Raw genomic sequence first — 12970 nt, forward strand, 5'->3', positions numbered from 1 at the left:
TTGTGGACCATAGGCAGCGGTTGAATGGCTGTTTGATCAATCGCGAACAAAGAATCTGAGAAAAAAAAACAGACTTAAGTACAAATAATCAAGATTATGAATACTCTCATCACACAGACAAATGTTTTGAGATTTTTCGAGAAACACCAGATGGGCTTTCCTATGGATGTGAACCATACCATAAAAACATAACCAAAAAAGCACTATAAAAAACATACTGTTTGTTCTCTTGATCTCAGTCGGAATCTTCTGGATGGTCTTTTACCTTGTGATCAACCACACATAAGTACCGGGTGTACCAGTTGTCTGAAGAAAAACATGAACGGTAGACAAATTGATTGATTGATCAGTTGAATGAGGTCTTATGAAGGGAAATAAGCAGTCGGTGCAAGAAACTGAACATTATTTAGTTTTATCACATCTAATCCAGAGCCTCAAGCAAACGGTTCAGTGATGAACAGTTCACAAATTAAGCAGATTCTTTTCAGTGAACTGGATGAATAACTTCAACAAATCGGACTGAACCTTTTTTTGGCTCGAGCAGCACAGATCTACTCTTACTCCATCAAAACTCAGACTCAGAAAGAGCCAATATACCTGTGTGTCTGATCCAGTGATGAATGAATCTTTCATCGATCCAGTTCCTCCAACAGTCATAAAGAGGAAAAAATATTTACGAATAAGACTAGTTGATTCGCTCAACCAGTCCCGGAAACAAACCTCTGTGTTTGTCTGTTGTGGATAACAATGATGTTCAGTTTCTTGCAATTGTTTCGCTTCATAAGAATTGAACACAGGGGTGGCGAACTCCGGTCCTGCAGAGTTCAGCTCCAACCCTAGTTAAAATCTCACCTGCCTCTAGCCTCCTAGTTACCCTTCAGACCTTGATTAAATTGTTCAGGTGTGTTTGATCAGGGTTGAAGCAAAACTCTGCGGCTCTCCAGGACCCCTGATGTAACATATCAGCACGAGTCACTGTTGTTCATTTTGTCCTACCTAACATGCTTTGTTTTCAGTCTGAAAGGGAAAAAATGCATCTACATCTTGGGTGATTGATCATTTTTGGGTGTGCTTTCATTTTACCAACTTACTGATGTTACTCTTGATCTCGTTCTGGCTCAGAATCTTCCTGATGGTCTTCGTCTGGTGCTCCACCACACAGAAATACTGGTTCTTCTCAGACTCATCTGGCAGAAGACGGAGAGCAGATGTCTGCTGGAAGGTCCCATCTTCATTTGGTAGTAGCTCTCCGAGATCCACATCCTCATCCACATCCTGTCCGTTTCTCAACCAGCTGAAAGTCATTGCTGCTGGGTAGAAACCTGTGGCTTGACACAGTACTGGAGAAGAAGGATTCTTCTGTAACAGAGACACCTGAGGAGCTAAAAAAAAAAAAAAAAAACATCATTAAAATATAATACTTGATCAAAGTGAATTCTTGAAGACAACTACCTCTTATCTCTAAATCTGCTTCCCTCAACTTCAAGAAATATTTCAACCAGCTAACACACTTATGCTGGTAGAATTGCCATAGAAATTCAAGCTGGACTCTGTCATTATTCCACTTGTCGATAGTTATTAACCCCTCTGGTACAACTGTGATGTATAGGAGCTTTGTTAGGTCTAGCGAGACGAAATCCTCTCCATCATAACCGTGATAATCAAACCCATATGATTTTCCCGTCTGATCATCCCAGCCACATCCATACATCCTCTGATACGTGTGAACTCCTGAAGAGAAAATGAGAACCATAAGATCTGCTCTATTTCCATTGTTTTAGGTAATAATATGGTATTTTAACTCACCATGTGACTGATTGAATATCTCCATTAGGACAGTAAGGTTGACTTTGTTGGTCTGCTGGACGTGTTCTCTGATCTCAGTGTATTCTACGAATCTGTCTCCAGATATAAACTCCTTCATCCAGTCCTGTCTGGGAATCAGCTTCTTTATCTCGCTGTCATAATAATCAATATGTTGTCCGTCCAGAGTAGTTAAAGAAGAAATCTCTGGGAAATCTGGTAAATTCATTTCAGAGTAAAGTGTTCTGAAGCTATGCTCCGCTGAACAAACAATGAGAGAAACTGTTAGAAACCCCATACACTGTCACATATCAACTTTTGCATGAATTAGATAAAGCTTTTCAAGACAGACTTTAGGCTTAACCAAGCCTGAAAGTTTAAAATAGTTACTTCAAATCCTGAAGTGTATAGGCAGTTGCTAGGCTATAATGTGTGGTTGTTAGCTGAATCCTTAGCCATCTTCACGAAACGGCTAAAAACACAACTATTCCATCTTAATCTAGGATCTATTTTAATTCTGTTTTATCTATATGTCTTGTTGTTATTTATAAAACACACTCCCCTGACCCCTCTGTCAATTGCATATATATTCTCTAACTCCTTATATTGCTTTCTATATTGTATCTGCTATAAAATATTAAAAGGAATTCTTTGCTATGTGTATCGCATTAGGCTAACTGAGCTATCAAATATGTTTCTAGCATGTTTTTACACTTTTCTAGCATGTTTAACACACTGTGAACATGTTTTAGCATGCTTCTAACATAATTTAACACATTGTTAACATGTTTTAGTATGGCTAAGCACACCGCTAGCATGTTTTACCATGTTTCTAGCTTGATTTAACAAACCGCTAGCTGGCATGTTTTACCACAGCACAGCTAGCATGTTTCTTGCATAATTTAGCACACTATGGCTATCTTCATGGCGAGAGCAGAGTTGAAGTATTTAAAAATACAAAATAATTTCGATAGTTAATCTCACCTGAGTAAACTAAAGGTATATAGATGAAGAAAACGATGAGCCCCATTTTGGCCAGAAATCCATACATCTGACCTTCAAATAAGTACAGTTGTCAAGGACTGCTGAAGAAACGGCGTAGTCTTCGTCACTTCAACAGGAAGAAGTGGTAACTGAGGGAGGAAGCAGCTCTAGATAAAGAGTTTTAATACGGATGTTTAAAGAGGAAACCTTTACTCACAGGTTGACCGGCTTATTCAGTAACCTTTCTTTTCCCCATCAATCATTCTGGTTAACGCTTTATTTTGATAGCCCACTTGGGCAAAAAAGTATTCAACAAACACAAACACAGAAATACAAGTAAAATAGTATTTAATCCAAATAACGAGGACAAACCTCTTAGCGACCTTTCAACAGGTGAGGAGGAGCTAATCCAAAGCAAGACTTTAAACAGAACAGACATAGAGTCACCATTAAATTAACATTCAATTATAATTTATCAAGCATTTTATTTATTATAAATTCCTTTTCATATATAGTCATGTTTCTCGTAATCTCAAATCAAAACGATAAGGACGTAGCAACCACAGTCATCCGATCAATCTCACGCGAAAAATAAAGCCAAGCCCCATCCTGTATGTCTGTTTTGTTCTTTTTTTCGTTTCAGCTATATTTTAAAATCAACATTTATACAGAGATAACCATCCTTGACAGAAATGTGGTACAGGAAGTCTTTAATTCTCTTTTACTGCCTTTTAAAACGCACATCACTGGAAAATACTGAAATTATTTTATTGCAAATACAATAAAAACTAAAGTCTGTCAGTTATGTTAATCTGTCTGTTTGAACACACGGAAAGAGCTAAAGCCTTGTTAACTTATTATAAAACAAATCTCACCTGTGTAAACAAAAAGGTACACTGTAAAAAAAAAAAAACTATGGTTGCCAGAATTCGGCTGTAAAAATATGGTAACGCTGATATTTTAAATTTACAGTTAAATACCGTAATTTCATTAACTGATTTAATGTTAATATGCCAGTCTATTGATGTACTTTGTACCATACACTGCTTTTAAATATGAAATTTCATTTCAGATGAAAATCTGTGAATTTGACCCAGATCTTTACGTGAAGTCATCGGAGATCATCCACGCCTCGACAGGAAAAACGATTCCTGAGAACACGTCACCTCAGGGTACACCGTCTCAATTCAGGTGCTTACTCAGGTTGAGTTTCATTTCATAAAGTCGTCTAAACAATGGATTCTGTCAGCAAGCCCTTTTATTTCCGTGTGTTGAAACCACGAGTTGTGTTTAACAGAATGACATGGTTGCTAAAGTAAAGATCAGAACTGGATTCACGGTCAGAAAGCGACGGTTAGCTCATAGTTCGGCTCTGCAAAGTAAGGTCATACATATATTAATGTAGGATTACACTAATAGTTGACCTTCAAAAAATCATATTCAGTCATGTTCTGCTTTTGGAGCAATTGGATGAAGTAATCAAAAGTAAAAATAACACTTGATAGACCTAATTACATATTACAGTTCATCGTTATAATTTTTGGTTTGTTTTTTGATGGATTGGTGTAAAATGTGCATTATATGAACTGCATGTCTTATTAAAGGTGTCATTTAAAACTCACAAAAGTTGCATCTCAAACTTCTTTCATTCAGTGCACTGTACATTTACGATTCTATTAATTTATAGATACGTGAAAAATGTGGCGAAAGAAAATATCACACAAACATTAGCACAAAGGGTACATTCAGCTGATATTTACACAAATGTTAATATCCAGAAAGTGTGTTTGTTGGGTCATGTGATCATCTGTTCTTCCACATCCTGACGATTTCTGAAATCTGGGGAAAGTGCAGATGGTTGAAGGAAACTTTTTCTTGATCTTCATCAACATGCAACACTTTCCTCACTTCGTCGTAAATATTAATTAAATTAAGATATTTTAATTACACCATTTTTGTGTCACTGAAACAGCATTCAAATCAATTCCAAATCACTTTTTTTGCAATAAATTCAGCAATTTTTTTTTTTTTGCAATCAGCTTTCGATTTAATCTTTTATTGCTGTTCGTTAAATCAATGCATGTGTGTATATCACAAAACAAGAGCCAAATATTAGATCAGTATTTTAAAATGCAATCGTTTTTAAATATATAGTATTATAAAACCATTTTATTCCATACAACATTGTTAGATGAGACTCTTTATGTTAAGACTAGTCTGAAAAGATGGGACTATCTGTAGTCCGAGTAAACGCCCCAAAATGGATGAACTTCTTGACATATGAAGATGTTTTTGCATTAGCAAAACTAGCATTTAAACGTTTTTACATGCATTTCTAACATTAGTGAAGCATTGGCTCTGTTTTATTCCACCTTAAAGCAATTGCTAATGAGTAAAATGTGCGTAAAGTAAAATGTTTAAATGCTTGTTTAATTACGAGGACATTCCCATCATTATACAGCTGAGGAAATCATTTAAATAAGTATACTTACTTTGCAAGCCAGGACTTTAGTACCAGTATTCAGGACTGCTAGGATTATGACGATGGCTATTAATACGTATATCACATGCATAAGCCTTGAGAAGGATGTTTCTTTAGGTCCTAAAATATAACATAAAAACCCACATAAATAAATAAAATACAATAAAAACAGGAACAGAAATATGAGGTTCAAACAATAACGATGAAATGATAATCATACTATTAACAAGCTATTAAATAGTTGGGTCCAGGGTTTAAATCACTAACAAAATTTAACTTTCAATCTTAAAGCTGAAATCAATTGATTTAAATATTTGATTAAAAATGTCGTATGAGTTCAGAAGACTTAGAAAAATATGGCCTGCAAGTCATATAGACTGATTTCATAACTCTTTTCCTAGTCACTTTGAATGAAAAGATCAGTTGACCCAAAAATCCTGTCATCATTAACTCGTGCTCGAGTACTTCTAAACCTGTGTGAATTTATTGGTTCTGCCAAACACAAAGGAAGATATTTTGAAGAAAGTAAGTAACCAGGTTGTTTTTGGACACCACTGACTCCCATAGTACTTTGTTAACTACTATGGAAGCCAATGGTGACCCAAAACGTTCTTCAAAGTATCTTCTTCGCTACCGCAGAACGTAAGACATTCACACAAGTACTCTCAAAGTGAAGAAAATTATGACAGAATTATAACTTTGTTTTAATGAAGCAAAGCATAGGAAATAAAGTAATGCATTAATAACTTAATAATAATAATAATAATAATAATAATAATAAGTCTACTCTGACGAAAAACAAGGTACCTCTTGTCTGTAAATACAGGACCCAGCCAACACACTCATCTTTATAGTATTTTCTTAGATAGGCAAGCTTATGTCTGTTCTCGTTCCAGCTGTTCATTGTGTTAAAAGCCTGTGGTACAGACGCGTGATGTATCTGTTGTTCTCCACATCCAGTGAGATAAAATCCTCTCCATCATAAGTGTGTTGATCAAACCAGTTTGAGTGTCCAGTCCGATCATCCCAATCACATCCATATATTCGTTTATAGGTATGAACATCTGAAGAACAGGTGAAAACCATAAGAGTTGCTCTATTTTTAATGTATAACGTAATGTTTCACGTGTAAACCTTTAGTATAAAGTATTACTCACCATGCAAATGATGGAACTGTTCCATTAGAAAGCGAAGGTTGAGTTTGTTGGTCTCTTGGACTCGTTCTCTCATATTAGTGAAGTTTTTCCATGATTCTGAGGAAGCAAATACCTGCATCCAGTCCTGTTTGGGAATCAGCTTTTTCACCTGACTGTCATAATAATCAATCTCTCGTCCATCCAGAGTAGATACAGCAGAAATCTCGGAGATCCCTCCCTGTCCATGTGTTTCAGTGTATGTAGTCATGAAGGTGTGTGACGCTGAAAAATATTCAACAAAGACAAAGTTCTCAAGCATAAATACACACCAAATACAGTATCATAAATGAACTTGAGACACTCAAAATCTCACTGAAAACTATTTCTGGCTTTTTCATGTTCTTTTGAGAAGATGACGTTTAGGTTTTTTTTTTTTTTGGCTGGAGATCTACTAGTTTCACTCTTTCGGACACATTTTCGTGACCGTGAATACAGTTCTGACCAAATCTATTCAGTTAAAAACATTAGTCAGCTCAACACACGGAAGCAGCTGAAGCCTTTGTTGACAGAAATCATCGCTCAAATGAATTTATGAAACAAGTCTCACCTGAATGAACCAAAGGTACGAAGATGAAGAAATTTAGGAAGTTCATTGCAGATAAAAATTATGTGAATTCGGACCGTTTTTGGCGTAGTCTTGAAGAGCACAGCAAAAACTTTAGCCGCACCTAAATCGAAAGGAAAAACATGAACTGAATGAGCTTCACTGAGCAAGTTACATCAGGTTGTGAGATCTGCCCTTAATTTCCATACTGAGATTGTTTGTCTAGAGGTGGAAAGACGAGTTCAGTAACTAGTTTTCTTTCGATTCAGCTGTGGCTAATGCTAAAGAGTTTTCTCCGACGACTACTCAAGGAATTCATGGATTTTTGTCAACGATGAACTTTATTTTCTTCATCTACATTACCTTTGGTTCATTCAGGTGAGATTCATTCCATAAAGTTTTTGAAGTATGATTAAAGTCATTTAAATGTCGGTTTCTGTCGACAAGGGCTTTAGTTGCTTCCGTGTGTTAAACAGGCGGAAAAAAAATCGGTAACAATTTATAATAACGTTCAGTTGCAAGGCGTTCGTAAGCGATTAGTTAATGATCATTTACAAAACATAACTATTTGTTCATAAATGATTCGTAAGTGATATGTTAATACTGTTTGTTTGTTTGTTTTGAAGATAGAGTTATAAATCATTTAGTGATTAGATGATGATTAAGTCACACATGACTATATGTCCGCAAATTATTAATCTCCTAGCAATGTAAAAATCTGTCATATCTTTTAAAAATTGCATATTATAAAATCCTTAGCAAGTTACTAGTTAATATATTATTATATTATAGTAACAGGGACAGCCCGAAAAGGGGTCGACCTTGAATTTATATTAAATGTAAGGATTTTAGTGTTAAAAATAATTAGATTTATGACACTATGTGGTGTTTGATCGTGGTTAAGGGCTTTATGGTGTTTTTTTGATGTTGCTTTCAGCGTCACACACCTTCAGGACTACATACACCAGACTAAATGAAGACACGGCTGAAGGAATACCCAAGATTTATTCCGTATCTACTCTGGATGGACGACAGATTGATTATTATGACAATGAGACAGAGAAGCTGATGCCCAGACAGTACTGGATGGAGAAGTTTGCATCTGGAGATAAATGGAACAACTACACTGAGATCAGAGAACGAGTCCGGCAGACCAGCAAACAATTCAGCCAGTTACATAGTGAGTTAAAGTGCCTTATTACATAGCTCTCTGAAATACGGTCTGTTATACACAATAATGTCACTAGTGTTCGAGCATCAACAGCAATGCTGTATAAAGACACTTTTGCAATGTCTCACGATGCAGATTCTCTCATTTCATTCAAATAAAACCTCAGTTATCGACTACATTTACTGGAAAATAAGAGCACTACTATTGTAATATCGTTGAAGCATACATTTTGCATGCATAACCTATCAATATTTATTATTTGTGGCAAGAATCTATGTTATGAGCAGGACAGTGTGCATCCAGGTCCAAAAACCTTACTGAGATCAAGAGGAGTCTTGTAACATAATTCCTTACTTATACTACATTTAGAAACATCAAAGGTTTATCTTGTAAAATAATAATAATAATAATAATAATAATAAAGTATCTCATTATCTACCTCTCTTCTTCAGGTGATTATATGTATGAGAGGGTGCATGGATGTGTTTGGGACGATGAGACTGAAGACTCTCACGGGTTTGAGGAGTACAGTTGTGATGGAAAGGAGTTCATCTCACTGGACCTGAAGGAGAACAGGTACACTCCACATGTACCGCAGGCAGAACCCACGGTGCTGGAGTGGAACAATGACAGAAAACGGCTTGATTTCCTGAAACGGTACTATCAACACGAGTGCACGGACTGGCTGAAAGAGTTACTGAAGTTTTCTAAAGCTACATTTGAGGAAACAGAAAACCAGAAGATCCTGAATGGGGAGGACAGCAAGAGTACGTTTAAGTGCATTTTAACACATTAGAACGCCTTTACGTTATTGCTTTAAGTTGATTTTTGTTATTATTCATTGTATATTGTGCATGTGTTTCTCTGTGTGTTTTAGGTTCTGCATCAGATGGTTCATATGGGCTTGTTGCTTTAATTACTATCCTAGTTGTTGTCATTTTAATTTTGGTCTATATACTTGGGAAAAACTGGAATAAACTCATACCTTGTAAGTACCAACGACCTGTTGTGAGATTTAATTATCATCTGAATCCGTTGATAATGTTATTTCTCTCTCTCTTCACAGACTGCAAGAGTTTAATGAATTATCAAACGGTTCCTCAGACGTAGAAGACGACCCACAGCCTCCGTCTCTCCAAGAAACAGAGTCCTTTAATAAAGATGAAGAAACATCTAATGACTTTTCTGAGAGCTCTCTGACCCTCCACAGACAGCGAGGGTCCTACCAAGATCACGGTCCGGAAACGGAGAAAGAACATCAAGTGTTCCACTGTAGTTTTATGAAGCTATGAGAATACTATTTGTATTTGTACCATCGAAATATATTTGCGATATTTGTCTTAGTGATGTTACTTGATATTGATAAATATTATAAAAAAATAAATAATTAAAGCCATGCATGTCTTTAAAACGAATATTTTTAAGAACTATAAATAGATAAAAATAAATAATATCGATTCAAATTTGAATTTGCAGTAATTTGCAATCATTTTTAAATATGATCTCTTTTATGGAGAATTAATTTTTCCAAAGACATGTTTGTATATTTATGTACATAATGTATTTTATGTCATTTTCTGTTTACTCAATATGTGCCTTATTTTTTGCCGAAAAACTATGACGTCTGTCTAATGGTTTCTGATCGGAAAGAGCTTGTGGTTAACAGAACGGAATTAAAAAATGACAGCGATGAGATCTTAACAACATCACCATGTGTCCACCCGTTTCTTTCTCGTCATATTTTGTACTAAATTAAAATCATACCCCTCTATATACTTGTCTTTTTTTTCTGAGCGAGTTCAGCGTCTCATTCTCTGTATAAATAATAGAATAATAGAAATTCAGGCATGTTCAAACGTGTTTTACAGATCATGCTACGCAGCTTTTAACTCCTAAATGTGACAACTATGTGTTAAGTCTTTAGAGACAAAGAAAGACCACATCGATGAGGATAATGAGGATGCTCTCAAAAATAATGTCTGTGATACATTTCCAAAAGTATTTGGTCACTGGGTCAATATTTTGGACTACTTTAACATTAAGATTTGTACTCATGGATGTTAACAAAGCATATAAATGATATTCTAGGGAATCGTGTGCTTCTTATTTTAAGGCAATAGTTTGTACAGGAGCTTTTTCTATTCTAACATGACAATGCCTCTGTGCGTAAGGCAAGGTTAAAAAAGAAATGACTGACTGTGGAAGAACTTGACTGGTCTGAATAAAAGCCGAGTCCCAATCCCAGCTGAACACCTCTGGAGTGACTTCAAACGCAGTCCTTGAGCAAAAACTCATCACCAAACACCGTTGACTTGAACATATGGGTGCAGTCATTTTAGACACTGTTCCAGCAGAGATGGAAATCGATTTTTAAACACATAAATTATGTTTCCGTCTTTGTTGTCACAGTTTTGGAAGTGCCTTTTTCTCTTCTACAGAAGGGGGTCTGAATACTTTTGTCCATATAGCGAATAAAAGACATCGTCTGAATTCTCTGTGCTTCAATCGTAATATTATGAAGCTAAGAGAATAGTTTTTGTACAGAATGACAACAACAATAACTTGGCGCCATTTTATAGAGAATCGCATGTAATGTATTTAGTTCTAGGATGGATACAATTGAAATGTTTGCGATGAGTTTCACGAGTGCTGCTTTTGATATGCATATGTGACGTTTCCGCCAATCCATCGTATTGTGGCTATTTTTTATCCATTTTTATCCAAAGTATCCATTCAATGGCAATGTTTATGCACAGGTACCATTTTAAAAGTGATCAGTTTTGTAAAAAAAAACCCAAAGCGCCAGTGTTTGGAGCGGCGACGCACAAATGACACATTTTTAACTAAAAACGATAGAATAAATAAATAATAGCATACATAAATAAACGAAAGTATTGATTATCTCAATAAAAATATTATTGCTTATCTAAATATGTTTTTTTTTTAATTTTTCAAATTAATGTTATACATTATTTACATGAAAAATTCGGTAATTAACTCTAATAGATTCAATTTGATCTATTAGATAAAAATCTGCTGTTGTAATAAGTCTTGCTGTAATAAGCGGTACTCAAAGAGGTGACAGACATTGTTTAAAATGGGCTTTTGAGGTCATACGTATGTTCAGGTATTCTTGTATTAGCACAAGGTTTTAGCATTTAAGCATGAAACCCGCTATAATTTCCTGTAAACCCCTCAGTCCCACACTCGCACACAGGTGAAGCCGAAGTGAAGCACAGCTTTAGCGGTGACTGATGATATGTTTTGTTCACACTGGCCTCAGGCGTCAGGAGTCTCTGAACCCAACAGACCTGTGCGCGTTAGCATGAGCTACCCTTTTCTGAGGCTAACCGGGCCAAATCGAGTCATGATTAATAACGCGACCCCTCAGAAGTGGAAATGCCCACACGCTGCTGTACATGATTAGTGTACAAACAATTAATTTTGCCTAACGTTCCCCAGACGCACAAATTAAGATTGCGCCATGCTAATCCACCTGATCGCACAAGAGCCGTTCGTTACAGAAAAACCGAAAAGCTCTGGGAAACGCAGCGGTGTTCGCTGCGTACAGTGATAGAAATCAGAAAAGTTAAGTATTGCGTTCGTTCATTTTGCTCGTTGTAGGGGCTTTTAGAAGCTAGCAATTAACTATATTTAACAGCAGCAACGTTTTGGCTAATGCTAATGCTAATACACGTATTATGAGCCTTATCCACGGGGAGAGAAAATAAAGCCAGACTTGGAAAGCTACCCTTTTAGCAAGACAGTGAGAAAATAAAATATCGATAAATCATGTCTGATGTTACATTACTTCAAGTTAGAAAATTAAAAAGTTACTGCTAAACAATGGAAGAGAACAGAGAGAGCATTTTAATATTATATAACATTTACTTCATTGACGTTTTTTGTCTGCTGCGTAAAAGTAACTTGGGTATGCAATTTCGTAATAAACATAAGCTTCTGATTCATGAAGTGATAACAACTTAACATTATTTACCTTAGCCTGCCTTTCGGGCGCTATTATATTCGAAAATCAATTAGCCAGATATAGATCGAGAGTTGGGGTTTTACAGATGCTCTCCGCTGTTTTATATTTATTATAAAAACACATAATGTAATAAAAACTTTAACTAATATCTATGTTCTGTAAAGGCATGGTTTATTTGGCTACTTTTCAGTGCGTTAAGTCTTGAAGTCTTAATTTTAAGCGCAAATCAACCCCCGACCACACTTGTAAGTTTGCAACTGTATAATAAAAAATAAAATAAAAAATCGCAGAAGTAAGCAACACTACAACAAACAAAACTGATCGCAGAGTGTTAGTTTTGCGCGACAAGCTTTTGCCGCCATTTTGGCAACACCGAGAGGCCCCCGAATACAATTCAGCTTAGGGCCCCACAAGGCCCCGGATCACCAAAAACACCATAAATAGCTTTGTGCGAACGCACTGTTAGCGCATTAAAGCCGTCTAAGATTGCTAGCATACAATGCTAGCCTACCGACTAGGCTCCAGCTCCATTTTTTGATGCTAACAGGTTCAATACGGCAAAGTTCCCAATTATTCCCAAAATGTTTGACGCTCCCAGGTTCCACGCACGCGTACTTCCGCTCAATCAAACCGGGACGTTACTCTGAAGAAGCAAATCTTTGTTTTCATAATCTTTCATCGGAATCAAATCACTTTCCCGGCGCTTTCTTGACTTCGCAGCCTGACGCAAGTCTTCTCTTACCGGCTCAGCTGCCAAATTTACATATTGGCCAATAGAATATGTATTTCTGGCTTATTAAAA

The 12970-nt window shown here is 36.2% G+C and overlaps 2 protein-coding genes across 2 annotated transcripts; one reads left to right on the forward strand and one right to left on the reverse strand.

Moving 5' to 3' along the window:
• Nucleotides 1-200: 200 nt before the first annotated feature.
• Nucleotides 201-7283, reverse strand: LOC122328127 (major histocompatibility complex class I-related gene protein-like). The gene is given in 10 exon segments (XM_043223837.1): nt 201-306; nt 1092-1382; nt 1453-1731; nt 1807-2104; nt 4615-4626; nt 5280-5389; nt 6077-6203; nt 6206-6333; nt 6427-6687; nt 7013-7283. Coding segments are annotated over 10 exon segments (1623 nt in total). The 5' UTR covers nt 7059-7283; the 3' UTR covers nt 201-235.
• Nucleotides 7284-7343: 60 nt separating this feature from the next.
• LOC122328128 (major histocompatibility complex class I-related gene protein-like) lies at nt 7344-9939 on the forward strand. The gene is made up of 5 exons (XM_043223838.1): nt 7344-7387; nt 7963-8189; nt 8633-8947; nt 9058-9168; nt 9247-9939. Exons 1-5 carry the CDS (start codon nt 7344-7346, stop codon nt 9288-9290), a joined length of 741 nt encoding a protein of 246 aa, XP_043079773.1. The 3' UTR covers nt 9291-9939.
• The last annotated feature ends 3031 nt before the right edge of the window (nt 9940-12970 follow it).

Source organism: Puntigrus tetrazona, chromosome 22, assembly GCF_018831695.1.
Source record: "Puntigrus tetrazona isolate hp1 chromosome 22, ASM1883169v1, whole genome shotgun sequence".
Classification (NCBI taxonomy): Eukaryota; Metazoa; Chordata; class Actinopteri; order Cypriniformes; family Cyprinidae; genus Puntigrus; species Puntigrus tetrazona.